Here is a 27,964-nt window from a genome sequence, read left to right as displayed (position 1 = left end):
GGGGGGGGGGCGGGAAGCTCCCACAGGGAGGGGACATCTGGGCTGGTTCTAAAGACGGCACAGGTTCATTGGGGGCCGAGGGCAGGGAAGGCACCTGAGAGAGTGGCCTGTGAAGAGGCAGGGAGCGGTGCTGCAGGGCGCAGGCAGGGGCAGCGCTGGAGCTGAGGTGTGAGAGGAGACGGACAGGCAAGCGAGGACCACATTACCGAGGAGCTCGCATGCCATGGGAAGTCAGTGAGAAGTTAGGGGAGAGAGATTTCATCATAACTTGAAGTTCATTAAGATTTGAAGATGTAATCTACTTAAGACTCTTGCACGGTATAAATAAATGCAAAATAAGTTTCAAAATTATGTTTGCCCAAGAAACAGGGTCAGCCTTTGACGCACTGATAAAGCGACCGTGACTGCTATCACTCAGGGAGCAGCGGAGCCTGCCCAGCCCGGCCCTCTCTCCCCCCACTCCTACCTGAGCTGAGCCTTGAGCTCAGTGAACCGGGGCCGCCTGCTGGGGTCATAGGCCCAGCATTTCGTCATAAGGCTGTAGAGGGTGGGAGGGCAATTGGGAGGCATTGGCAATCTCTCCCCATTCTCAATGCGCCCGATCACATCATTGTTCTTCACTCCTTGAAAGGGCTTCACACCATGCATCAGTATCTCCCACATACATACACCTGTGAATGGGTGAGAACAGAACAGGGGACTTAGCAGGATCGCTTCAGAGGCAGCACAAGACCACCAGCTGTGTGATGTGGCAATCGCTCAATAAAGCACATTCAATGAGCTCTTGTAGGAACAGCAACACTACTTTAATATAATGTGAATAACGAAACATTAAATTACCAAAGAAAAAACCCTAATTTTTCTATGAGGTTTTCTTCTCTAAAACTCCTATTAGAAAACGGCCTGGCAGTACAGGGCCACTTCCTGGCTTGGTGGACAGTTCAAAAGTAAGCTCTAAGGCAGTGGAATGGGTTCCAGCTCCTCGCCCACCAGTCCGACCTGCTATGAGCGCAGCGGCTGACCCGCGGCCTAGCAACGGAAGCCCGACACTGACATTCTGCAGTTGGAACACCTAAAGCCGCTTAGAGCTGTGGTCTGTCCTGGACTTGGTGCACATGGCACTGTTCACCCACAAGTCAGTCACTGCGCCTAGAACTTCTCATCCACAGACTCCACAATCAACCTCAGAAAGTCTCCTCACAACCTACCCTTGAGAATCTCACACTTTCTCAGGACCGTCTGAAAAACTGGGCATTCACCTTCAAATTAAACAAATGAACCAAACCTCAAACTGAAAATGAGGGCCACCCCCGGGAAGGACCAGGGAACCGAGCCCGGCGAGGAGGGAGGGCGGCTTTCTCCTGGGAGAGTCTGATCAGCACCCGGCACTTTGGCCCCTGGAGATCTTGCCACCCTGAAGGTGCAAACGTGCCTTTGCTCATGTGAGTTCTCCGACTTAATGCCCCTTTACCTCCTCTCCACTAACCCTCCTCTGGAGGCACATCTGCCAGTTCTTCTGTAAAGCTCTTCCCGATTCCCCTCTACTCCTCCGAAGCGCACGCTGTGCAACTGCTGCCCTCAGGAGGGGAGCTGGGCTTTCCGTCCGCATCTTCAGCTCCTAAAACGGTCCGTCCCTCAGAGGAGGCCCGGCATGTTCTCAGAGCACGTGAGTTAGACCCTGGAATCAGCCAAAGCCCAACAATTCCCAAGGAAAGACAGCGCTTCCATGCTGCTTTCTCATCAGAACTGGGACAGCACTATCGGCAACACTGAAAACATGACACACCGCTGACACCCTTCCTTCAATGCGCACGTCATCCTCAACCCTCACACCTTCCATCTCTTTAAACACAGCATTTCCTCAAGTCTAAGACGCCACGGGCTGCAGGGTGCACCGTTCTTTTATATGACTAAGAATGGGGGAATGCTGCCAGCTAAACGATGATACAAGCCTTTGTCATCTCTTAGAATTGTCTTCGTCTCACCAAAAAGCTCTTTCAACTCATCCAGACCAGAAAGGAAACATGCACAGAACAGACCAGGTCCCCCTGAGCGCAGGCAAGGCAGCCACAGGAAAACAGGCCCTGCAACCCAGTGCAGAACACGCCACTGGTGTGCACAAAGCCCAGTTCCAGGAACGTTAAAATGTGAAAGAAACAGGCAGTTAGAATCTCTGAAGGACAGAATTTCCTTGCAAACATAAGTAACCTGCTCCCTAGTTGCCCAGATAACGAGCGAGGTCCTGGGACCAAGCCCTTTTCTTTTCCTTCCCTTTCCCTTCCCTTTCCTTTTTTCTTAAATATTTTCTTCTCTTTATTTCAGAGGGGAAGGGACAGGAGAGATGGAAATATCAATGATGAGAGAGAATCATGGATCGAATGCCTCCTGCACACCCTCTACTGGGGATAGAGCCCACAAGCAGCCATGAGCCCTGATGGGGAATTGAACCATGACCTTCTGGTTCATAGGTCAATGCTCAACCACTGAGCCACACCGGCTGGGCCCTAGAGCCTTTCTTGACCCTGTCAGACTGCTTCCTACTTGGCTGAAGAGGCCCTCCCTGAGCCTGGGGTCAGTGAGAGCACTAGACAGTTACTAAATCGACAGCAGGGAAATAGGAGAAAATAAGGACACACACTTGATAGAGATGAAGTTGTTTTTATTTATAGGAAAAGGTACATAAACATACCAGCAGAGAAGACACATATTAGACTATGCGCAAGCTCCACGTGAGTGTTAGGACAGGGAAAGTGCAGAAGACGCGGAGACAGGGAGTCCTTGCATCTGGACGCTACCCCTGCCACAGGAAGCTTCACGGAAGGGGCATTTCAGCTGACCTTGAGGTTATACAGAACTTGCACTGGGGGAGAGAGTACGGGATAAGGTGTTCCAGGTGGGAGGAGTCACAGGGAGGGGATGTCACCTGGACTGGAAGGCAAGGAACTGAAAACCGGATGTGCAGTGTGGACTCGGAGAGCCCCTTACACTAGCTGGGAGGTGCTCAATGACCCACAGCAGGAGGTGGGTCAGGCAGGAAGGGACAGAGCAGACATGGAAGGGGCAGGACCACAGAGACAAGGGTCAAACCTCAAGCCCTGAGACAAGGGAGGAAGGAGGAGAGTCCAGCAGAGAGGAGGAAGCACGGACTCAGGTCCCCGGGTCTGAGGGACAATCACAGAGCCAGAGGGACAGTTAACTCAAGTCCATCACAGAAAGGAATGAATGAGAGGACAGAGAGAGAGGAGAGAGAGAAGGGAACAGAGGCGACCACCCTGTGGGGGAGAAGCAAGAGAAGAGTGACGGAAGGGACCAGAGCGGTCGTCGCAGAAGCCACACCTGGCAGCTGGCGCGTGCAGCTCCAAGGCTGTCTGCCCAGTGAGTCCAAGAGGACACCACCCACATGCTCGGACCAGGCGCAGTGCATTTAGGAGAGCGGGGGAACATCATCAGAACAACACAAAGCTTGTCAAATACTCACCAAACATCCACACATCGCTAGCTGAGGTAAAGCGTCGAAAATTGATCGACTCTGGAGCCATCCATTTAATAGGCAATTTTCCTTTGGAAGCTAGAAGATTAATTTTGGACAGTGAGTTTCTGTTACCTGCTGAGGATGCTAACAGTTACAGCTTATGAGATTTTTAGTATCAAGATAAAAAGCTTTCAACACTGGGCCCTGAACCTCGTTTCTCTGGGAGAATTACTTTCCTTCCCTTGACGTCCTGAGGTCCCTGGCAGGGTGACAGGTTCCACTGGGCAGGGGCGAGGAGCACTGGTGCCCTCCCGGGGGGAGGCGGGAGCAGAAAGGGAGAGGGAGCCCGTGCAGAAGGCTTAGCTTGAGCTCAGTTAAGCAGCTTCACGATTCCCCAAGCAACTCCACATCCACAGGACGCAGGCCGCGCGGTAGGAGCTCATGCGAAGGACAGACAGCCCCTCCCATTCATGAAGCCACCTGGAATCTGAAGCAGGTGCCCAGGGAAAGAGTGCGTATGCATGCTTATCTCCGTCAGCTACAACCTTCAACCCTAAACCTGTCCGGGTAGGTTCTCCTTTCTTTAGAACATGAGGCTCGGGCGCCTTGGGTGACGAGTCCGAGCCTGGCTTTCCTTCTGCGGTGGAGGGAGCACGCCTCTGGTGACTTGGCGTCAGGAGACAACTATATTCCTTCCAATTACACTTTCCCGCTTAACTTCCAGAACCTTCTTGACAACTGAGCTCAAACCCTGTTTGCTTCCTTCCAGACAAACTGCTCTACAGCTGTGCACTGACCCGAAGGACCCCAACCCTCAGGGTGGTTTCCCCAAGTCCAGTGGACTCTACGCGCTGACCTTTCTGAGAGGCTATGTGCACAAAGCTGCCCACTGCCCACTCAACGCTAAACGATGGCCGGCTCGCGTACCCTGCTGTTAGGGGTCAGCTCTTCACTGGGATTCCAGCACTTGGATTAGTTAGGATTTGAGCTGGACATGAACTAAACTTTCAAACACGGGAAAGCTGACTTGGCTGTTTTACAGTTATCTGACCGAATAACCAAAATGAATACACCACCAAAGACTTCTCTTTTCACACAGCAAAGGCGCACTGCTGAAGTTGTTTCAGGCTGTGTTCACAGAGGGCACATGGGAGAGGGCGGCCAGGAGCTACAAGCAGAGGCCATCAACTGAGAAGCTGGCCTTCGTAAGCAGCAGCAGTAATTAGAATACACACGGATAGCATGATAGGAGTTTATAATTCAAACCTCAGCTGAAGCACTAGAATACAAACATTTATTAATAAAAACATTTGGTCAATAATAATTTGAAGAACCTAAGTCAATCTGTCCAAGATTGGCAAATTAAAGAAAAATCACGTGAGCTGGATCTCAGTTCAAACTCATGGGCCGAAGTCCTGGAGGTGTGTCAGACGCCTTTCTCCGAGCCCTGGGACCACCCCGTGCTACGGGGGTCTGACTGTGTCCACCGGAGGAAGGACACTGGGCTGATTCCAATCCTTGGCTACAAGAAATAAGCTGCAATAACCCTTCAAATACAGGCTTGGAGTGAACGTAAGTTTTCATTTCTCCTGGAGAAATGCCCAGGATGTCATTGCGGGTCACATGGTAGTTGCATGCTTAGGTTGCAAAGGATCAGAAAACTCTTGCCCTCATTGGTGTGGCTCAGGTGGTTGGAGAGTCAGCCCCTACATGAAAGGCTACGGGTTCGATTCCAGTCAGGGCACATGCAGGAGGCAACCGATCAATGTTTCTCTCTTCTTCTTTCTCTCTCTCTCTTTCTCTCTCTCTCTCAAATCAATAAAAAAACATATCCTTGGGTGAGAATTAAAAAAAAAAAAAATAGCCCAGCCAGTGTTGCTCAGTGGTTGAGCATCAAACCATGAACCAGGAGATCACAGTTTAATTCCTGGTTAGAGCACATGCCTGGACTGCAGGCTCGATCCCCAGTGGGGGGCCGTGCAGGAGGCAGCCGATCGATGATTCTCATTATTGATGTTTTCTGTCTCTCTCTCCTTTCCTCTCTCTGAAACGAATGAAAACATGTTTTAACATAAATAAATAATTTTTACAAAGACTGCAAACTCTTTTCCAGAGCGGCTGCACTGTTCACTTTCTCACAAGTGATTTCAGGAATTTGGTTTGTGTGTGTTCTCGCCAGCACTTGATGGCATCACCACTTTTACTTCAGCTGTTCTGATAGGTGTGCGACAGGATCTCACTGTGGTCGTCATCTCTACGTCCCTCTTTAATCATGTACTGTTTGCTACCTGCCTATCCTCTGCAGTAAGATCTTTCTTCATATCTTCTGCTCATTTTCTTTCTTCTGCCCATTTTGTTTCTTTTTTTACTGCTGAGTTTTGAGAGTTCTTTCTATATTCTAGACATTAGTTCTTTGTTGGATAGATATGTGGTTGGCAAATATTTTCTTCCACTCTGTGGCTTGTCTTTTCATTCTTTTAACAGGTCTTTTGCAGAACAAAGATCTTTAATTTTGATGAGGTCCAATCTATCTATTTTTTCCTTCTATGGATGTTTTGGTATTGAGTCCAAGGACTCTTTGCCTAGCCCTAGATACCATTTACTCCTATGTTTTTCCTAGAAGCTGTACATTCTGTCCTTGTCTGTGACCTGCTGTGAGTGACATGGAGGCGGTCAGGCAGAGGCCCACGCATGCCCGTGGACGCCAGCGCTCCAGCCCTGAACCTGTCGGAAGGCTGTCCTTCCCGTGAACTCACACCTGTCAACAATCAGCTGAGCCTATTTCCTACAAACATACCTTTTAAAGCAGTGGTTCTCAGCCTTGGCTGCACATTAGAATCCCCTGGGAATCTTTTTAAAATCCTGATTTCTGAGCCTCATCCTCCGGAAATTCTGTTTTTTTGTTATGGGGTGGGGCCACAGCATTAGTAACAAAGAAACAGAATTTCTGGAGGATGAGGCCCAGAAATCAGGACTTTAAAAAGATTCCCACGTGATTCTAATGTGCAGCCAAGGTTGAGAACCACTGCTTTAAAGGAGTAACACCCATTAAAGGTCCTGAACCTATTGCTTATTTATTGCTCCCATCTTACCTTTGTAGTAAGTACTGTCTTCCATGTATCGGGATAATCCAAAGTCTCCTAATTTCACGCAATCATTTGAGGACACCAGAACATTCCGAGCAGCAATGTCCCTGATAAGGAAGAATTTGGGCCAACAAATTTTAACACAAGGAAAATAAACCACAAAGTCATCTATATTATATACAGACACATAGGTACTTTGAAAGAGAGCTTATATACAATGCAAACAGGAGATTTACCACACACTGAAAAAAAGGACACTTCATTATTTTATTTCAAATGTTTCTTCTGGCAGATATTTACTCATTAATATGATGATCAGTATTTGGAATGATGATGACAAAGCGCATTCTCCAATAATGAAGCCGCTCATTACTTTTCAAACAATCGTTTTTGCAGTGGCATTACTGACAGTGACCCACAGCCATGGTCGGACCCTGCTGGCCTCAGAGGCAGGATGAAATAAAAGTCATCGCATTACTTGTCAGTGTCTTTGCTGATGTGCTCACTTTAATGCCAGATCACCAAACACTAACACAATACCAAGCCCTCACTTGCATTCAAACTAGACCCAGGTTATAATCAGAAATCCCAGAGGACACCATGGATGCTCATGACACTCCGTGTCCTGGAAGGTTCCGGCCAATGTGTGTCAGGACGGAGTGTTCGCTGCTCTAGTGCCGTGGTCAGGCTCTCCATAGTGTTTGTGGAAGGAAAACTGAACTGATCTAAACTGACACCTCACTCGGCCAGGGCAGACACAGCACCTGCCCTTGACACAGCACAGCACCGGGTCAAGTAGCACAAAGCCACCTCCTTCCCCCAATCTTACCTGTGCACAAATCTCTTGCTCTCCAGGTACGCGAGAGCTGTGCTAAGCTGGTAGGCGTACAGGATCAAGGACGCCAGATCCAAACTGTACTTCCGGACTTGCAGAAATGACCGCAGCTTTGGGACAGTGACCAAGACAAAGTGGAAGGATTAGTGATGGAGAACAGAAATCCACAGCCAAAGAGCTACATCCAACCACAACGCTGCCCATCTCTAAATGCACTCAGTGAGAATGGCTTCAATTCTCCCTACTAGCAAAGCATGACGAACCAAACATCCTAGCCCAAAAATTATGGTTAATAATTCTTTATTTGAAATCCTATGTCAAGTTAGAATCTTCATGACTATAGACAAACTTTTGAAAAAAATCAGAAAAATGTTTCCAGGAAATGAATAAAAGCACAAAATATCTATCCTATATAATAAAAGGCTAATATGCAAATCAACCAAATGACAGAACGGTCCCTATGACATGCACTGACCACCAGGGGGCAGATACTCAAAGCAGGAGCTGCCCCCTGGTGGTCAGTAAGCTCCCACAGTCGGAGCGCCGCTCAGCCAGAAGCCCTGAGCCAGCTTACAGCTGGTGAGCACAGGGGCAGTGGCTGAAGCCTCTCCCGCCTCCATGGCAGTCAGACATCCCCCAATGGCTCCCGGACTGTGACAGGGCACAGGCTGGGCTGAGGGACCCCCTGAGTGCACTGGACCTCTAGTATATATATAAAAGGCTAAGCAACCATCCGACCATCCAACCGGTAGTTATGACTCGCAATGACCACCAGGGGGCACTCAATGCAGGAGCTGCAAAGTTGCGGTGACTTGGCAGTGGCAGTTCTTGGGTGATGCACCCCAAAACCAGAGAGAAGGGAGCCCAATTCTGGGGTGCGTCACCAGAGAACCGCCCTCTTGAAATCCGGGACCCTTCAGGGGATGTCAGAGAGCCAGTTTCAGCCTGATCCCCGCAGGCCAGGCCGAGGGACCCCACCTGCTGGAGGGACCCTGCTCACTCCGCAGACACCCTTCCGCAGATGCCCTTTGAGCCACATTACCGCTGACCAGGGAGGGCCCGCGGGAGGTTGGCTCCAGGGTATGTATGGCCCGTCTCACCCAGTCCCGCCTCTCCAGCCACCTTTTAATTTCCTTTCAATGTGTACAAATCCTTGCACTGGGGCACTAGTTGCTAAATAATATTAGAAAACAGAAAGATCTAGTCACCTCTCAAAAAAATCCAATACACAAGCATGGTCAGCTCACACCACTCCATCCCGGGCAGATCTGAGGATAGGTGATGAGGGAGGGAGGGTGGGAGGAATAGTGTCCCCCCCTCTTCCCACACCCATGGAGTTTTGGGTACAGAAAGGTAAATTGGTCGTGTTTTGGGTATTTATCCCAGTGGTGCCTACCACTGTCATGGTTAATTCAGCTAAATGCTAACAGCAAAGAAAGGCAGAGGAGCTGAATACTCTAATTCTATAAAATCAACATATAAAGGAGAAACATTTTTTAATCCCAAAGAATTAGAAAATTCTTCAAAAGCAAAGCAGAAAAATACTGTATGAAAATATGGAAATAGCCCTAGCCAGTTTGGCTCAGTGGATAGAGTGTTGGCCTGAAGACTGAAGGGTCCTGGGTTCAATTCTGGTCAAGGGCACATGCCCGAGTTGTGGGCTCAATCCCCAGTGAGGGACATACATGAGGCAGCCAATCAATGATTTCTCTCATCATGGATGTTTCTATCTCTCTCTGTCTCTCTCTCCCTTCCTCTCTGAAATCAATAAAAAGATATTTAACAAAACAAAAAACACAGAAATACGGAAAGGTAGAGCAGAGGAGGGGAGACACTGTAGGGCCTTAAATGCTCCAGCCAGCAAACTTTGTTAGCCTACGTGGGGAGAAGAGCATGGGGACCTCAGGCAGGGCCCTCTCAAAGGCGGGTGTGGGGGTGATGCTGCAAAGTGGAGGAAGGACCAAACTGCACTTTGATTCCTGGTAGCTGGTAACCCAATACTCATCAGAAGCAAAACTTATTTGGGACCTTTTAAAAAACGAGGAATGTGTGCAATGTTTTCGAAGGTTGCATTAACTTTCAGGAGCAGAAAACTGCATCTGAAAAATCAACCTGTGTTGATCCCCAACCAGGCCAGGCTACCAAAGCGGTGTGCAGAAGATAGCAGGGCTCAGGGCCCATGATGCTGTGCCCTGCCCCTACCCCCCCCCCCCCCAAGGGTGGGAGCCAGCGGGCCTGAGGTGGGGCACAAGAATTTGCATTGGGAACAAGTTTCCAGGTGATGGTATACAGCGATTAGTTCCGTGTTCTGGAGAAAGTGAAATAAGGAGAGCTCTTCACACTGTTACTCATATTTAAAAACTGTGACTAATGTCAGTGGGTCTAATGTGAATTCTAAAAAGCTTAAGGAATCCTTCAGATTTACCAAAACCCAGGACTGCTTCTCTCACCCTCCCAGCACCGGAGAGGAAAAGAGATCCACTTTTGTCAGGACTGTTGCTTCCAGTCCTAACATTTTTGGCTGGGGCAGATGCGCTGCTGGGCCTGAGTTAGGGGACGACTGGGGAATGTAAGGGTGAGGACACTGTACTATATCCTCTGAGTCAAAACCACAGGGGAAACAACATCTACTTCCCTTTCTTAAAGGACATCACACAGCCAGTGTGGACTGCATGAGTACAGAGGCGAGCTGACCTGCACCAGCAGCCCGCCCACACAGGCCAGATCATGGCACACGGGGCAGCCCGCCATACAGGCCAGATCATGGCACATGGGGCAGCCCGCCCACACAGGCCAGATCATGGCACACGGGGCAGCCCGCCCACACAGGCCAGATCATGGCACACGGGGCAGCCCGCCCACAGGCTGGGTCTGGCACACGGTACCTCTCCGAGAGTGCACAGCTCCATGATGATCCAGACAGGGTTCTCCGTGATGACGCCAATCAGCTTCACGATATGAGGGTGGTCAAACTGGCGCATGGTTACTGTGGAGAACAGTGTCCACAGTTACTTTCTCGCCAGGTTGTGGGGCGGTGATGGCTGGCTCAGGCTGGGCAGTCACAGACTAGCGGAGGCAGCAGTCCCCACCAGCCCATGTACTGAAGTCAGACACACAACAAGGCTCAGGCTATGCTTAGGCAACTGACCAAGTCCCGTAGGGCTTCCAGATTTATTCATTTACTGCCTGTCACGTGGTCACCAGTCCCAGAGATAGAGAGTGGAAAGCAGCGGTTGGTCAGGGTTCAGGGAAAGAAGAACTCTGAGGTTCATTTATACAACCAGTGACCGCCACGCGCCTTCTGTGAGGAAAACAGACACAGTCCCTGTCCCCCTGGAGCTCAAAGTCTAGCGGTGGGAGCGACAACAGCACCTTGCAAGCAAGGCCTACTGAGCGATGAGGACTCGGGAAGGAAAGACCACGCCTGTGGCTGGATGAGAGGGACATGTGGGAGGAGGGAAGGGTTTCCCGCTCAAGGGCAGGAGGGCGGGAGCCTGACGGGCTCCGTTTGTGCGCACCCAGCAGAGAAGACCCCCAGGCAGCTCCGTCAGGGGAAGCATGATCCAGAGCAGCGGGGCCAGGGACTGCCTGTCCGGCTCTCTCCAATCTCCAGGGCTTGCAGCACATGGGCTGGGACCACTTCTCTATCCGCCCAATTCCAGGGCGAAGATTTCAATGGTACGAGGTACCGAAGCACAAAGGGACAGTAAATCAATCTGTGTTCATACCCCAAACATCATGGCTTACCCAGGAAAATCTGCAGATACGGCCTCTACAAATACAGATATCAATTTGCAAGGCAAGATTAATAAAAGGAGTTGCCTCATAAAAGTCAAAACATTATTTTTCTTCTTCAGAGACAGTCTGGATTTCACAGATAAAGACAAATGGAGTTCCAAAGAAATTTCTAGAAACTTACAGGCTTCTTGAAGGAATTTCTCTCTCACGCTGTCGGAAGTACAGTTTTTACATGTTTTAATTGCAACTGCCAAAGCTGGATTCTCCTGTTGGGAAATCACAGCGTCACACACGTGCCAGTGAGGTCCTCTGCCTGCAGCAGGGCAGGCTCAGGTGGACCCTGGGCCTGACAGACCAGATGTGAATTCAGGAGAATGGAAAGCTGTGCACAGAAACTGTACATGAATGCCCACAGCAGAATTATTTGTAACAGCCCAAGTGGTAATGACCCAAATAACCACCAGATGAGAAGATAAACAAAAAGTGGTGTATCCACACAACAGCATGCTATTTGCTGATAAAAAGGAGTGAAGTTCTACATGACACGACATGGGCAAACCCTGAAACCATTGTGCTGAGACAAACAACCACAAAAGCCACACATCATATGATTCCACTGGTATGAAATGTCCAGAATAGGCCAATTTACAGAAAGAGAAAGTAGATGTGTGGCTGCCAAGTGCTGGGGAGAGAGGCAACAGGAAGTAACTGCTAACAGGGGTTTCTTTTGGGAATAAAAATAATATCCTAAAATGTCCTGTGGTGATGGTTGCACAACTCTGTGAACATGCTAAAAACACTGACTTATACATATAAAAGAGTCAATGTGATAGTTTGTGAATTATATCCCAATAAAGCTATTATTAAATAATTTTTAAAATTCACATCTCAGTGGAGGGCTATATGGAACAAATTAACGTTCTTTTCTTGAAAATGCAGGTAGGTGGGAATATTGGCGAGCTGCTGTTCACTTTGGTCATCTATTTGTTAATTCCAGCCAATGGAACAATCTTCTATGGAATCTAGAACCGATGACAGAGGCTGAAAGAATAAAGGATAAAAGACGGGCCAGCACTCTGGGAGCTCTTTTGCCATTTTGTCATTTTTGAGTATATTAAGGAAGTTGACATACATGATGAGCTTTAAAAAGCCAACTGCAAAAAACTAAAATAAAATTTTAAAAAGCCAAATGTAAATACCTTGAAGAACTCAGGGCTTACGAAGGCAAACAAAAGGCCATTTAAAATTAAACAGTCAAAAGGAGTCCAGGCTTCGGGACTTACTGGGCTCACGTAAATGCCTTGGTGGACATCTCCGAACTGGCCTTCTCCAATACATCGTCCCAGCTCTATTCTTTCTCTTTGAATCTCATAATCTCTGGCTGCAAGACAGGATCCACACATGAAAAACACAAGTACAAACACAACAAATGTGGAAATGACGCTCTACACAGTTCCTTTCATTAACACCCCTGAGTAAAAATGTCAACAGTGGCACATCTTTCTATGAAAATGCTTTGAACCCAGTGGAATTCTCTTAAACAGCATTTTTAAAGGAATTCGTGTAACTGCAGGCACTGATTAAACTACCAAAACACCAAGTTCTCTTACAGGTAGATTTTTTTCACATTTTTAATGTCTGATTTAGTTTATATCTATTTGATAGTTTTCTAAATAATTTCTCTAAATATTAAGTTATATGTTATTAATAAGTGCTATTAGTTCAGGTATTAATATATGAAGGCTAAAAAAGTTATTTAAAGCAATTATCTTACAAATAACTTAAATTTGTAAGTTATGGAGGCAACAAAAAAGTTGTGTCGTGAATAACTGTATGTTTTAAAAGTTTAAGAGTGTTCCACTTTATCATAACCCTAACTCAATATTATTCATGGAGCTAAAAGAGTTTAAAGAGGTAGCTTCTAAAAATTAATTTCAAAATTAGATGACTTGGAATCAGGTTGAACACATCACATAAATTATGAGTATTTTATATTTTTGAGAGCATATGCCTCAAATTAATGTATTAGATTGATTTACACAAAACCAATTATTTAGAGGTACACGGGAAGAAATGCCCACTAGGGACCTAGGAGATCAGTTCCAATCAATTCACTACTTCGGATGCGCTGTGATTTCTCCAGTCAGGAGAGCCCTCCCGCAGCCTCACTGCACACACCCCATGAGTGTGATCACCCATGGAATGACACAACTTTCCTGGGTTATCAAGTTATAAATCATGCAGAAATTCAACCCAAAATTTAAATGGTGATTTTCCTCTTTAAAATCCCTTTAGCCAGTAGTACTATTGAATTAACAGCATGAGTAAATCAATGAAAAATAGCTTAAAAATAAAAGAAACATCCCGTATCATTCCATAGGTTGCAATCGCAAGCAAATGCAGTTATTTGAAAGGATCCTGTTACCTTCATCTATTCCATAGCTTTCTGTATTGCAATTAAGAGAGAGAAAAATTGAAGACCTTGCTTAGAAATAACTAATAGCAATTAGGTTAACAACAATAAACTTGGAGAGTACATGTCAATAATATTCATTTTGTTAAATATTTTAACCACGAATATGAGAAAAAAAAGACTAGACACAAGGAAAAACCACCCCCCGTCCAGTTACCTCACTATGGTAGAAACAACACTCTCAAGTCCTATGTCATGAACGCCTTTATGGTAACTCATTTTTGTGGGGTCTGGGTGAAAGTAGCCACTTGGGCATTTACTACTCAACTCTGAATAAGAAATATACAAATAAAAATTTGGATTTTCTGCAGGAATGTGCAAATAACAAAATGACTAAACAAAAATTAACATTTTCCCAAATTGCTACCGCAAGTCAAAACGTTCACAGAATCTGTGTGGCTCTCGCCTGCCTGCTCCACATCTCTCTCGTAACACAGGGGCTGACAGGGGCCCAGGGCCCACCGGGACTTCGCACGCCTCAGCAGGCCGGCGGTTTCTCTGTATTTGGTAACACTCCTCAATGTACATAGTAACTGTAAATGTGAGCGTCTTTTAAAATATTTACACAACAGGGTAAAGCACCCAAACCCGTTACACATATGCACAGCTCGGATGTCAACTCAGATTATCCACGCCAGGGGTCCTCAAACTTCTTAAACAGGGGCCAGTTCACTGTCCCTCAGACCGTTGGAGGGCCGGGCTATAGTTTAAAAAAAAACTATGAACAAATTCCTATGCACACTGCACATATCTTATTTTGAAGTAAAAAACAAAATGGGAACAAATACAATATTTGTATTTGCATGTGGCCTGCGGGCCGTAGTTTGAGGACCCCTGATCTAGGCCTTTGAGGCTGTAAGGTGGGACCATAATGGGCCTCTTTAAGAGGGAGGGTTATGATTTTAAAATGGGAATGACAGTTCAAGGGCATCTCCAATTCAAGATCTGGGACTAGAAACTCCAAGTAGACGCAGGGCTTCCAGATTCAGAGAGGCGGGATGCTGCCATTCCCAGGCTGCGGGAGGTCAGCTGCCCACCCCTCCCCTCAGCTGCAGCACTGAATCAGAGCAGCTTTCTAGCTGGTTAGCCAAGGGCAATAAAGAACAACAATTTGCCCTGGCTGGTCTGGCTCGGTGGATAGAGCGTCGGCCTGCAGACTGCAGGGTTCCAGGTTCAATTCCGGTCAAGGGCACATGCCTGGTTGCGGGCTCGATCCCCAGTAGGGGACGTGCAGGAGGCAGCTGATCAATGATTCTCTCTCAGCACTGATGTCTCTCTCTCTCTCTCCCTCTCCCATCCTCTCTGATGAAACCAATAAAAATATTTTTTTAAAAAGGAAAAAGAACAACAATTCCAAGGGGAAATGCAAGTCACTGAACGGACACATTTAAAAGTTAAATACAGCTTTTCTAACTTTAATAAGACTGGAGAAGGAAATGCTCTATTCAAGAGGATCACGCTGTCCCAGAGCCAGGGAGCAAGGTGGCGACAAGCCCGTAACTAAACTGACGGACACGTGAGTGTCGGGCACATCAGAGTGGAACCCTGACGGCTGAGGAGAGCTATGCACACAAGGAGGCATGAAAACAGCTGGACAAGGACGGTCAGTACCGACAGTGACCGGTGCGTGTGCGCCGAGCGGCCAGTCGCTTACTTGAGGGCATGGTGTAGGTGTCCTCTTCGTCTATGATCTCAGCATAGTCGTCAGTTTCTGCGGGGAAGGACAGGGCAGTGAGAGGTTACACAGCTGGCCTCAGGCCTGTGGTACGTGAGAAGGCGGAATGGCCTGCCTAGACCCTCCTGTGCGGACACATTCTTCAAACAGTTACTCCACTGCTACACGAGTCGCTTATGGAAGTGACAGTGACATCATGGCCCACTATGCGATAAGGCAGACTTGCTTCTCAGAGGGCAGGCAGAGCTGACACAGAGCGCCCTCGTGGAAACAGGAAGACACGAGACAACCACCATCGGCGCTGACGCCGCGCTCCCGCAGCCCCGGCAGCTCTTGTACAGCCACGCCCGGCCTCCCGTGTCTCCAAAGGAGCGGAGCGCACACATGCACCCACGGCACTCCTGAGGGCGCCACCGTGCTCGCCTTCGGAAATAAAAATGGCAGCCGACTCCTGCGGGGATTAACGGGCTGACTTCCTTCATCTGCTCAGGGCGAAGGCAGCCCAGCAATGTATCTCCTGTCACTTCTCACTCAGACACGTGAAGAGCACACATGACCCACTGAGAATAAAATGAGGTCAAACCGCATGTTAGTGAGTTCTTTTCTGAGATAAGGACCAGGAGGGCCAGCGCTCCCCTCACTCCTCTCCATGGCGCAGCAACTTAACCCACCACATGTCCTGGGGGAACCACCTGAAGAAGGCCACCGCGCACTGGGTGACAAGCAACTCCGTGCACGGGAGGGAAGCGGGGCCAGGAAAGGGGCAGTCAGCCCTTTGGGGACCATCATCTGACTGGGGCTCAGTTTGAAACTGTGACCTGGCGGCCGCTGGAAACCCCAGAGAAACGAGAAACTAGGAGCTCTTTCTGCTCTGATGCTATTCATATTCACTCCGATGTTAAAATTATAGAAACCAAAGGAAACGGAGGCAGTTTACACTCCAGGGTTCTAGTTGTCCCACACACGCTACACAATGATGGAGAGCAAACCTAAGAGCTCCCAGGACAGTTCATTTCTTCACCTGTAACCATCATTAGAAGTTATTAAGTAAAGAAAAAGTCAACTGGCAGAATGTAAAGTAGATAAACCAATTCTCTTTAACACACTTATCAAATCAATTCTATATGCAGGCAGATAATATATGTGATTCTTTACATGTCTCCCCTAACCCTAATACTACGTACAGGATTGAAGAAAAAAATTAATCTACCCCAAACCTTTCAAGCTTTTATTTCTGTATTCCTCCCTCTTGTCTGTTCTTAGTGAATACTTAAGGACAATAAATTGTCATGATTTAGGCCAATGGCTTTGCTTTTTTTGTGTGAGATAGCTTAACAAAAGACACTCTGAAATGAAATGTGGGGACAGAAGGGAGCCACTCGGGCTCTTGTAAGAAACAGGAGTTAACCATTTTGAAATAAACAATTTTTAAAAATGGAGACTTCTAAAACCTCAGACAACATTATAATTTGAAAGGCTTGGTATCACAGTATGTGATAAAATAAAAGTGATACGAAGACATAGAGCAGTACAGAAACCAACAGCTCAGAGACCTGCAGAGAAAGTACCAAGTGCTCCCTCTGAAGCAGAGGGGAGACAGGGAGGCACTCCTGACCATATGGACACGCACGGAAGAGCCCGAGGCCCTGGCGTCTGGGAGGGACGGCAGTGGCCATGATACCCTCACAGTTGTCAGTGGGGGCTGCAGGCAGCCTCAGGCTCCCAACTTCCCAGTGCTGAGAGGCTGCAGACAAGGTGGGCCTGTCACCAGGCCCCCTCTGCTCGCTGGCAGGAAACGGTGGCCCTTTCCCCTCATGCTGGCTTGAACAGCTGCAATTCTAACAACCTGCTCCCAACACCCCTCCCTCGGCCCTCACAGGGAGTGAATGAGTCATCTGTCCCACAGGGTAACATCTGTTCAGTGACTAGGTTACTCGGCCACTCAGGGGGACTGGCCGATTTCACAGCTTCCACCCACCTGCTCTGACACGCCCTGCTCTTTCCTGTCCACTAGCCACGTGACCCAGCCAGGGTCGGGAACTTCCTGTAAGAGGCCCACACGCTGCTCACACCGCCTCTGCTGATCACGCTCATCTATGTGGCTCGCACTCCAGGGGTAGAGCCACAGCCACTATGTGAATGAGCCCCATGACTGTGTGCCAATAAAACCGACTCGTGGACACTGGCAGTTGAAGTTCATATAGTTTCAATGCGACAAATACTTTGGTTTCCCCTCCACCCATTAGAACACGTAATGATCACTCTTAGCTCCAGGGGCAATATAACAACAGCAGGCGGCCGTGTTGGGCCCATGGACCTTGGTTTGTGGACCCCTGACCTGGACCAAGTGATTAAGGCACAGGCCCAGTTTGTCCATCTGTAAAATGGGGGTAACAGCACTTGCCCTGTACAGTTCACAGCATCAGAAATTCAAATGCGGGAGTGCGAGGACGGTCACGACCTAACTGGTGCTTCCGCGATCGCACAGCCGCGGGGAGACGTCTCCGAGGGGGGGCACAGGCCAGCCTCTGCTCAGGATCGCCACGGCAGCTGAGGACAGCATGGGCAGAGGGCGCACCGGAGGCTGCAGCCTGAGACCTGGCCACTCGATTCCTGGTGGCCTTGGGTCATCAGTGGCCACACCTGCACAACAGAGAATCGCCACACACAGAAACTATCCCTGAGTGGAAGCCGCTAACCTGCCACTCCCAGGAGTGTCTAGAAGTGCGCTTGGCTCCCCGGCTGCAGGGCCCCAGGACACACTGTTCCAGCCCCGCTGACTTGAGATCTTCCCCTCAAGCACTCTGCTGTCAGGCACAGTGATCAGTCCCATCCCCCACAGACGAGGTGAGATAGGCGGGACAGCAGCCATGCGTCTCCCCGCGAGGAGAAGTGCACCCTCGCTCAGTGTCCGTGGGTGAATGCTCCCTCTCCGAGTGGCGGGCACAGGTAGACAAAGCAGACCCTGCGGGCAGGGAGCCTTCAGTTGCCTGGGTGCTCTCCTCAGCTGCTTGGGAAACAGCGGTCACCACCACAGCTGACACCTCCCCCATGATTTCAGTGGGTGTGACTCTGAATAATCGCTCCCCCTTCCTCTCGGCTCCCTCTCCCCACACAGCGCAGAGCACAGCTCAGATCCTGCACTTAGGAGGCGGTGTGCTCTCGAGGGGGACGCGTCTTGTTGAATGATATGTCTGGACCACTTTTCTACAACTTTGATTTGAATTAAAAAAACCTGGAAAATTCACCATGAATATATACAAGTCAAATGTACCAGGGAGACGTCGTGAAGAAATGGCATTATTGTTCCTGTCGAAGCCCTAAGCAATTCCCACGAGACATGTGCTCACACCAGCATTCCGCACACGTGTCGTCACACAGACCACCGCCTGCCTTTCACTCAGTTCTGAGCTACATGACATCAGCAAACAGCCATCTCACATTAGTAACATGAATGTAAAATAAACATTACCGTCCCCACTAACTTCATCTGCAGATCCAGGTGGCATGCAAAGAAAGGGGGAGGGAGAGGGAAGGGAGGAGAGGGGAGAGAGGGAAAACACTATTAAAATGACAAGTAAATCAAAGTGTAAGGAAAACAAAAAAACTACCCCCCAAGGTCTACTTCGAAAGACGGTGGCAGCGTGTTTACTTAAGACATTGCGGTCAACACATTACAGTTACACTGCGGTGCGGTAGAGTTCAAGGTGGTCTCTACCACACTGAACAAAATTAATTGGATTGCCTCTCACAATTAAGTGTTAAAATGGCTTCAAACACCCCCGCCCCCCAAAGGAAATCTGGACCCTCTCAGGTAAAGATGGAAGCAAGTGTCATTGGTGTGTGTGCTCAAGGGTAAGCTGGGGCAGCCCTGGCGGCTCTTCCGGTGAGCCCAGCGCAAGGCCGCGAGGGGCCGGCTCACAGGGCCAGTTTCCATCTGGATCTGCCCGGTGCTTGGAGGATCTCCTGCTCCCTCCCTACAAGTCTGCTCTCCGAGACCCTTTCCACGTGGCCTGGCAGCCTCTGCTCCACAGCATCCCCCCACAGCTGCCTAAAGCCCGGACAGCATCTCGACGCATGGCCACTCCCTGCATCAGCCGCATGCCCCGTCAGGAAACGCCGGTGCAAACACAGCAGCCGCGGGCCTGTGCTCCAACACCCACACCCACACGTGGAGCCGGAAGCTCCTCTCGCCCTGCCATGCATGTACACATCAGCCAGCAGGCAAACAGAGTCTTCTATCAACAGAGCAGCCCGAAGACCTTCCCGCAAACACGCGCCCCATGTCGCTGCTGGGCCGGGCAGCACATACGCAGACACCCTGGACGAGGCGCTCTGCTCGGCCATCTACAGCATCTGGGCAGATGCCGGCCTGGGTGCGGAGCTAACAACGGCCTGTGCAAATAGGAGAGCAGTACCCGTACGAGGCTCGTGGGAACAGAAGAGCAAAGGGAGAAAGCGCCTAGATTTCTTAGCCTGATGCTGGCAGGGACTCACTCCTTATAGAGGCAGAGAAAGAGAGAAACAGAAACATTATTTCAATACAAAAGAAACATTTTTAAGACATAGCTGTAAAATAAACACAAAATTGCATTACTTTGACTATTGACACATCATTTCTTACTACGATTAACTTGGGTTTGGAAAAGAATTACTACTTTAACATGCACTTTCCTATTTTAGCAAAGATTAGCACTAGGTACAGAAACTTCCAGCAAGACATAAGGAGAATCGCAAGACTCTGCAGTCAGCCAAGTGAAGGTACAGATACCTTTACAAACAACAAAACTGAAACAAAACAGGATGAAAAGTAAAGACCAACACATAATTCCAGATTCTCGTGAATATCTGACATTCAACCATGAAGAAAAAGATGCAGAAACCAGCCTATCAGATCCTGATTTGTGAAGGAGCTTTATGGGCAATTCCCCCAAATCATCGGAAAGACAGACTCACAGACCGGTTGTGTACACTTATGCAAATTACCTCAACAAAAAACACTGGTGATGAGGATGTTTGAATACACAAGTTGCAAAGCTCTCTACCCACCAGCATCATTTATGCATTCACTCCCTCATTCACATACTCACAGCTCACTGGAAAGTCAACTATCTCTAGAGGAGGCACCTGCTGGATCAACAAGACACATCCCAGCCTCCAGGAGCTCACGGCACAGTGAGAAACAGAGAAGGAACATTTAGCAGAGTAGAGCAGGGCAACAGCAGGCACGTCACAGGGAGTTCAAACAAGGGACACACAGCACAGCCTTTTAAGATGGAGCAGTGACATGTGACAGAAGAGGCATGAAAATGTAACCGCAAACCCACAGGGACCCATCAGGAAAGATGGGATGGGGCAGTGACAGCCTCAGGTGGAAGGCGGGGCTGGCTGGAGTGGGTCAATGGGGGCAAAGGGGGGACTATATGTAATGCTGTCAACAATAAAGAATTATTAAAAAAAAATAAAAGATGAGGATGTCAGGTGTTGTTCCAGGGAGAGCCCAAGTCAGGGTCAAGATGGCCACAAGTTATGGACATCAACAAGCCAGGAGCACTGGGAAGTGGAGCATCACCTAAGGCAGCATCAGGGAATGCCAAGGCCAGTCCACGTGGTGAGTGTGTCCTTCGATCTTCAGTCACATAAGCGACCAGGCCTCTCAATCCCACTCCTTTCCTGATGTGATGGTTCAGTGCTAACCACGTTAACTTGATCTCAGCCCCGAGTTCTGAGAAAACAGTCCTTCTGGCAAATCATCCAGCCTGGGTGGTCATGGGAAGCCCTGTCCTCAGCAATGTTAGAAATCCACGAACCCCTAAGGAGGCTCGGAAAGAGGAACCCCACTGGACAGCGTCACCTGGGGAGGGAGGCAACTTTTTCAGAATCCAGTGGTGGAGGGAAAGAATAAGACAGTCTTAGCAGTAGGAACCGTTCCTCAGTGTGACTGAGCAGCTGCTGGGGAAAGCTGTCTTTAGAGCAGCAGTTCTCAGCCTGTGGGTCGCGACCCCTTTGGCGTTCGAACGACCCTTTCACAGGGGTCGCCTAATACCATCCTGCATATCAGATATTTACATGACAATTCATAACAGTAGCAACATTACAGCTATGAAGTAGCAACGAAAATAATGTTATGGTTGGGTCACAACATGAGGAACTGTCTGTAAAGGGCCAGAAGGTTGAGAACCACTGCTTTAGACACAGCCCAGCTAAGGAACCAACAAGGAAATGGCGGAAGCGGCATGTCCTCACTCTGCAGCCCTGGTGGAATACAGGCGTGGCATGGGGGTCAGTGGCTGCTAGAGCCATCAGGACACGCTCACAGGAGCTTTATAATGGACGCAGCATACGTACCAAATCTATCGGTTGCTCTGAATGCCACAGAAAGACAGCCAGGTGGATGTGCATCACCCGGAGGCAGTCTTGTAAAAAAAGCCAAACCACGGAACCCGACTCTGATCAAACTTCTCTGGATCCTAACGCCCAGTTCAGAGGAAATGCAGGAATACAGGGGCCTGAGCGCAATGCCCCCAGCACGGCATCACAGAGCTGGACCAGCCAGACCCAGAGTGTGGGAAACAGCATGACGCCATGCCCTCAGCAAACAACTTGCCATCAGAAAAGGAAAGCGGGGAGACCTGACTGGCGGCCGGCCGGAGACAGCCGTTCTGGCAGTGCTGCTGCTCCGACGCCCGCCAGCAGACTGCGTGACCGGGCAGAGGTCAGATCAGAGGGGTCTGCGCGCCCACTGGAGAGGTGGTGTTAAGGAATTACCGTCCATTTTCTTGCAGCAAATATTTTTAAAAGAGTCCTTACGTTTTAGAAATATTCACAGATGAAATATGTCTTCGGTGCTTTAAACCAGCTGCGGGAATTACCTGTGTGGGGGTGGAAGCCGCAAAGAGCATGACCAGCGGCGGCATCCGCTGGTGAGTGCCGGGAGGGGCATACCAATGCCACCCTCTCTGCTTCTCAGAATAAAATTTCTCATGAAAAAAGTTTAAAAAATTAAACACTCAAAAGCATAACAATAGCCATACGTTCATATGGTTTCTTGCTTGTAAAAGTATCAAATATGTTTTTGTCTTGACTCATGCAGGCTGATTTTAATAACTTCCACAATTACTATGCAGCCACAACATGCTGCACACCTAGGAGGAGAGGGGAGAAACCTTGAGTTCAAATTCTAAAATTTGCATTTTAAAAGTTTCCAGCCTTCCTTTAATCCAAGCCCCCCTCCCGCTGTGACCACACTTACAGACCCCTTATTACAAGCACCGGCCTCTGGGTTCTAAGTTCTACCTGTGCTCTATAATACGCACAAGTTTCATTAAAAAAAAATTTAAAAACCCACTTGGTAATCAGGCTAAAAGCCTACTCTAGGCCCAGAATAATGTGCCCAAAGAAGCACATTGTTCCACATGAGACATTTTTGTAGATCTTACTCATTTTTATAGGGAAACCTGGTGCTGACGTCAAAGATAAACTCTCCACACACTGAGCACCACTGTAGCTGTCTTACTAAGGATGCAGTAGTTGCCTTTCCTTTGCAATGAAGTGAGTGCGGCTGCTTGCCGTCACCAGAGTGTCAGGAGGCAGCTCTAGTTCCCAACCAGGGATCTATCAGGAGCCGGACCCACCGAGGCCTCCGAGGCCCTTGCCGCAAACCTCCTCGAAAGCGTCCAGAACAAACCACAGAGAGCGACTCACAGGGATCATGCGGGAGACAGGGACTCTCACTCCGCTCCGACTGCTCCTGCCTTTCCCCTTCCCCGCTACCTGAATGCATTCCGCTAAGTCCCAGCTCAGAGATGCATTTAAAAACATCTGTAACTTGCTGGCCACCCCGCAGCCGGCAGGCCTGGCACGCCGCCCACCAGCACAGCTCCGCTCAGGCACACCGCCCTCCGCTCCACCCTGGCCGGAAGTGCTCAGTGACTTCTGAGGGGGTGCTCGACACACACCATTCGCACACAACGCATCGCTGCGGTATCTTTGCTCAGCGTATCAGTGCCGCACAATACTCCTGGGAGGGGCCTGTAGGATGTGTGTGCACAATAAGAGAATGAGTGATGATGTGTGTATGTTGGAAAACAAAAAGAAGCCACGTCATCAACTAGGCAAAAGCACAGACTAAACTTCAGGAGAGATGAACTCAGGGCAAATTACACTAACAGGAACCAGGCTTCTCCTAAGTCACACTGTCAGATACCAGAGCTCTCAGGAAGCTGTTACGTACGTTAGAAACGTGCCGTACACCTAAGAATAGGTTACATGTGTGTGCGGACACATGTGTAGACCTGTGTGTGTGTGTACATATATAATGTATATTGTAAGGGAGCAAACTTAGGTCCATCCAAGATGCTGCTTCTTCCCCCCATTCCTGTTTTCACATTTTCAATGAGGAAAAGGACACATATATTTTGAAAACATACCAAGGAAAGTACACCACACTCATCATGCCAACGAACAGCTAAGATCATGCTTATACCATTATCTTAACTATAGTTTTTAAAAAGCAATATTCAAACACCATTTTATGTTAATTGTGAAAGACAAAAACCATCTAAAAATGTCTCACATATTCTGAACTTCCAGAAACAATGATATGCAAAGTATATTCTGTTCGAGTCTGCTGAACTGCAAAGATAAATTATAATGGCAATTCCAAAAGTAAAACTGTTCACAGTAGATACGATTAACATGACAGTAAAACTGAAGAATAACTTGGGATTCTATATAATCGTGAGTAATCTGGAATTAGTACATCTCACTTACAGAAACACCTCTGAGCCACACTCACGCCTATTTAACGAAGGTAAAATTACCAAGCTGGGAGTCAGGTCTTACTCATGAGCTGTTCCGAAGGAGCGGCCGTAACAGAAGGAGAACCTGCCGCCTCCTACTGCACTGCTGGGAGCGAAGCCTGCGCAGCCGGCCCTGTGGTTCCCAGCCGAGCCCCTTACCTGACACGGAGACCGCATGTGTCCGCACGCCCTGCTTCTCACTGTTGGCCAGCCTGCAACGGAGAGGGGACTGCTTGAGTGCCGTGCTCAGGACCAAGCGGCCATCACGCCTTCAAACCACACGCGACCGTCAGGAGGACCAGGCCATTTCCCATGGAGACTCCCGTTTCAGGGGACGGGCTTTTGAAAACATTGGATTCTACTACCCAAACCCTGACCTCCCCAAGCTGCCTTAACTTTTTAAAGGTCAGAACTTCAGGTGGACATGGAAGGCTCTGTGACCGGGAAGTGGACTTGCTCTCTGGAACAGTCTGGAACCCTGTTCAGGACTGGCCCCAGCGCCCAGAGCACAGGCACGAGCAGGAGGCAGTGAGCAGACATCGCTGCGCACAGGCGGGAAGAGGTGAGCTTGCGTGTCTGCCTACTGGTGCCAGGAGGTGGCGCAACATCAGTGTTTTACATATTCATCCCATAAAATAAAATGTTGGCCAAAGGTTTTAGTGCCATTTAAAAGATGAAAGTATAGCTCAGTTAAAAGTGTTCGGAAAACACAGAAAAAAGGAACCCTACAGTCTTCAGAAGAAGCTTTTCCCAGACATGTAGGCTTTGGCTATGCAAGTCCTGAATAAAACTCTCCTCGTATACGGAATGTCAACTAGGAAACACTTGAACTTAAATAACATCGATTCTGGGAGCTCGGGACAGTCCCTGTGAAACTGTCAACCTGGATAATGAATGGTTTCGGCACAAAGCCACAGAGTTGAACTCCGTTTATGGAATTCTCTAAGACGGTGCCTTTAAGAAAAGTCCAGGCAAAGCTGTCTTCCCACGAACCCCGCCCCGCGCCTCTGCACTGCAGCGGCCTCCGCTGCGAGCCCCTGCGTGGGCGTCAGGCGTGGGCAGAGGCTGCCTTGCTTCTTCCGTCCCCTGCTGCTCGGCCCGGGCCCCTTCCCCAGGGTCTGCCTGTCTGTTGTTGAAAGTCACCTTCTTACGCTTCCTGGTCAACGGCAACAACGGAGGCTGCTGCTCCAAGACTTGACCTTTGCTTTATTTATTCAGGTTTTCTAGTGCCTGTGACCATTTCTAACCCAGCACCTGCTCCACCCACATTTATGTCTACACTTATGTTCCTGTGTGTTTTCATCCTCAAGTCATCCTTACAGACTCCACAACTGAAGAGACTCTGAGTGTTAGTTCCTGGCCTGATGTGGGACATTAATAAATACTGATTAAACGTCATTGAGTTTGTGAAGCTCCCTCCATTCACCCACACACACACTGTGTGCCTACTGTGTGCCAGACACCGCCCAGGGCTAGGACACAACATGACCCTGGCCTTCAACGAAGTCATGGGGCTGTGGACGAGCGAACAGGTGATTTGCAGAGTATGAGGACTACGGTGAAGTGGGATATGTTATGGGAAAGCACACTGGGCCGTTTCCGGACGGGCTCATGGGAGGTTTCCAGAGGCAGTGAGGTGGGTGAGACCTGAGAGGTGAGCAGGCCTGGCTGCAACAAGGGAGCTGGAGGAAGAGCATTCGCGAAGGCCTGGCGGGAGCGAGAGGGGGGCACTCCAGCAACTGAAAGTGCAATGCAGCTGAGGAGCAGAGTGTGGGGAGTGGCGGCACGAGGCCAGGGAGCTGGCAGGGGCGTGCTTACGCGGGGCCCAGCGGGCTAAGGACGCTGGCATTTATCCTCAGAGCCACGGTCACGCAAGGGCTTGAATGAGGAAGCGCCCCCGCGCTGGAGCGCCGACAATGGATAGGGCAATGGGCAAAGCTGGACAAAGGTGGGTAGCGGGTGAGCAGAAAAAAGTTAAGCCACAGGCCTGGACTGCTGTCCTCTGAGGTGCCTGTGGCTGGTGCGGGGGACTTGGGTCTCAGGAGGCTCCCAGCTGCCCCTCCCTGGCAGGGGGTAAGAGCACTGTGCCTAACTGCGCCAACAACACAGGTCCTCCTGAAGTCCTGCTTTCCTCCAGGGAGTCTGGAATTTTAGTCCATTCCAGGCAGAGAGTGTGTCTGTGCCCCGGAGCCCATAAAGGCCATGGGCACTGAGTCTCTAACCAGCTTCCTGGATCAACAACCCTTCACATGTTCTCCCTTGTTGCTGGAGGAACAGGGGTGTCCTGCTGAGTGTACCGGGAGAGCGCTCTTGGGAGCCTGTCCTGGTTTCCTCTGCATGTCACCCCTGGGCCACCATGCTGGTTGGGCTTGGTGTCCTTTTGCTGGAACACTGCGCAGCGGTGACCATGTGCAGAGTCCTTTCCAGAGAATCATGAACCTGGGGTGGCCTTGGGGACTTCGCACAGAGGTCCCTGGGGCAGCCCAGACAGAAGAGAACAAGAGCTGAAAACGGGAGGGGCCGTGGGAGGCGGTGCAGTGGATGGAGAACAGGGGGGGCAGGGCAGGGGGTGCTGGGAGCCCCTTCACCCCGGGTCCCAGGGGAGTGCTCCTCCGCAGGCCCGGGGCTCTGCCCACCCGCCTGGGCTCAGCGCACAACTGCAGTTGGTACTGCCCTGTACCCCAGCCTCAGGGGTCATGTGGTCACCAGTTCCCAGCACACTGGCTGAGAAAGGGACGTTATTAAGTAAGTTCTTTAGGCGTTACTATCAATTTTTAAAATGGTATACATCAACACATTGACTATGAAATTAATGACATAAACAAGTTAAAAAGTGAACATAAATTACTTCATAATTTTGAATGCTCTCACTTGTGAAAGAGCCAGAATGGTCCCTATCTCCAGGCTCCTGAAAGCCAGCGATGACTAGCTGTTTCCCCAGCCCCAGTCTCGCCGCTCTGACTGCTCCTGAGCTCCCTCCTGAACAGAAAAGCAGCTTCTCATCAGACCCACACACATCACGTGATCACAACGGCTCGATTTCCACCTGGGAATGCCTGCCAGTCCCCATTCAGAAGTGTGGCGGCCTGGCTGGCCAGGCAGGTGGGAAGGAAGCAGTGATTTCCAGCTTCTAGCCAGTGAGTCACAACGTGCACGCAGCAGCACTTACTTTGGTATTGACGGCAAAGCCCGTTCGCCTTCTGGGGAAAAAAGGAAAGACAGTGGTGAGGTTCCTTCTATTCCCTTCGGAAGATCACCCGTAGAAATCAGGGCTGAGAAGGATGAGTCCCTTCCAGTATCTCAGCAACAGCCCTTTAAAGGAAGTTCAAGTGTGAAAGCGACAAAACGCTGAAGGGCGTCTTCCCAGGAGGCTCTCGAAGACCAGGGGCCTGACGGTCCAGTGGAGACTCCATGAAGGGCTGGACCGTCTGCATTTTGATAAATGAGCTTATCAGCAGCAACAAAGGCTCCAATGGTTCCTGTCTCTACACGTGTGCACACACTGCTTGTTCCTCCACTCCTGGGCCGGGGCTCTCTGTTCCTGTGCTTTTCGTGTGTGGTTTTAATACATTTTTATTGATTTCAGAGAGGAAGGGAGAGGGAGAGAGAGATAGCAGCATCAATGATGAGAATCATGCATCGGCTGCCTCCTGTACCCCGCTACTGGGGATCAAGCCCACAACCTGGGCATGTGCCTTTGACCGGAATCGAACCCGGGACCCTTCAGTCAGCAGGCCTACGCACTATCCACTGAGCCAAATCAGCTAGGGCTCCTCATGCTTTTCTATACTCTCCACGGTAAACCCAGCCTGCTTACGTGGGCACACACCACCCAACCCTTGCAGACTCTCCTCTGGAGCCACCTTAGCCGCCAGGTGCATGCC

At 49.5% G+C, this 27,964-nt stretch overlaps 1 protein-coding gene across 9 annotated transcripts in view; it reads right to left on the bottom strand.

Annotated features, from left to right (window-relative positions):
* PTK2 (protein tyrosine kinase 2) overlaps positions 1-27,964 on the bottom strand; it is a 113,908-nt gene that overhangs the window by 36,029 nt on the left and 49,915 nt on the right. For 3 of the 9 annotated variants that reach the window (XM_036337589.1, XM_036337590.1, XM_036337592.1), the window contains 13 exons: positions 27,250-27,280; positions 24,240-24,292; positions 19,698-19,778; positions 18,752-18,769; positions 15,259-15,315; positions 13,557-13,577; positions 12,415-12,512; positions 11,313-11,397; positions 10,279-10,379; positions 7,388-7,503; positions 6,565-6,665; positions 3,479-3,568; positions 467-671 (listed from right to left, as the gene is read on the bottom strand). In XM_036337589.1, coding sequence (XP_036193482.1) covers positions 467-671; positions 3,479-3,568; positions 6,565-6,665; positions 7,388-7,503; positions 10,279-10,379; positions 11,313-11,397; positions 12,415-12,512; positions 13,557-13,577; positions 15,259-15,315; positions 18,752-18,769; positions 19,698-19,778; positions 24,240-24,292; positions 27,250-27,280 — 1,057 coding nt within the window. The remainder of the gene's footprint in view (positions 1-466; positions 672-3,478; positions 3,569-6,564; positions 6,666-7,387; positions 7,504-10,278; positions 10,380-11,312; positions 11,398-12,414; positions 12,513-13,556; positions 13,578-15,258; positions 15,316-18,751; positions 18,770-19,697; positions 19,779-24,239; positions 24,293-27,249; positions 27,281-27,964) is intronic. The other 6 variants (XM_036337586.1, XM_036337587.1, XM_036337591.1 and 3 more) reach the window with 3 other exon arrangements.

The sequence above is a fragment of the Myotis myotis genome, unplaced genomic scaffold (assembly GCF_014108235.1).
Source record: "Myotis myotis isolate mMyoMyo1 unplaced genomic scaffold, mMyoMyo1.p scaffold_m19_p_16, whole genome shotgun sequence".
Lineage (NCBI taxonomy): Eukaryota > Metazoa > Chordata > Mammalia > Chiroptera > Vespertilionidae > Myotis > Myotis myotis.
The sequence above is the reverse complement of the archived record's forward strand: the minus strand, read 5'-3'. Positions and strand labels throughout refer to the sequence as shown.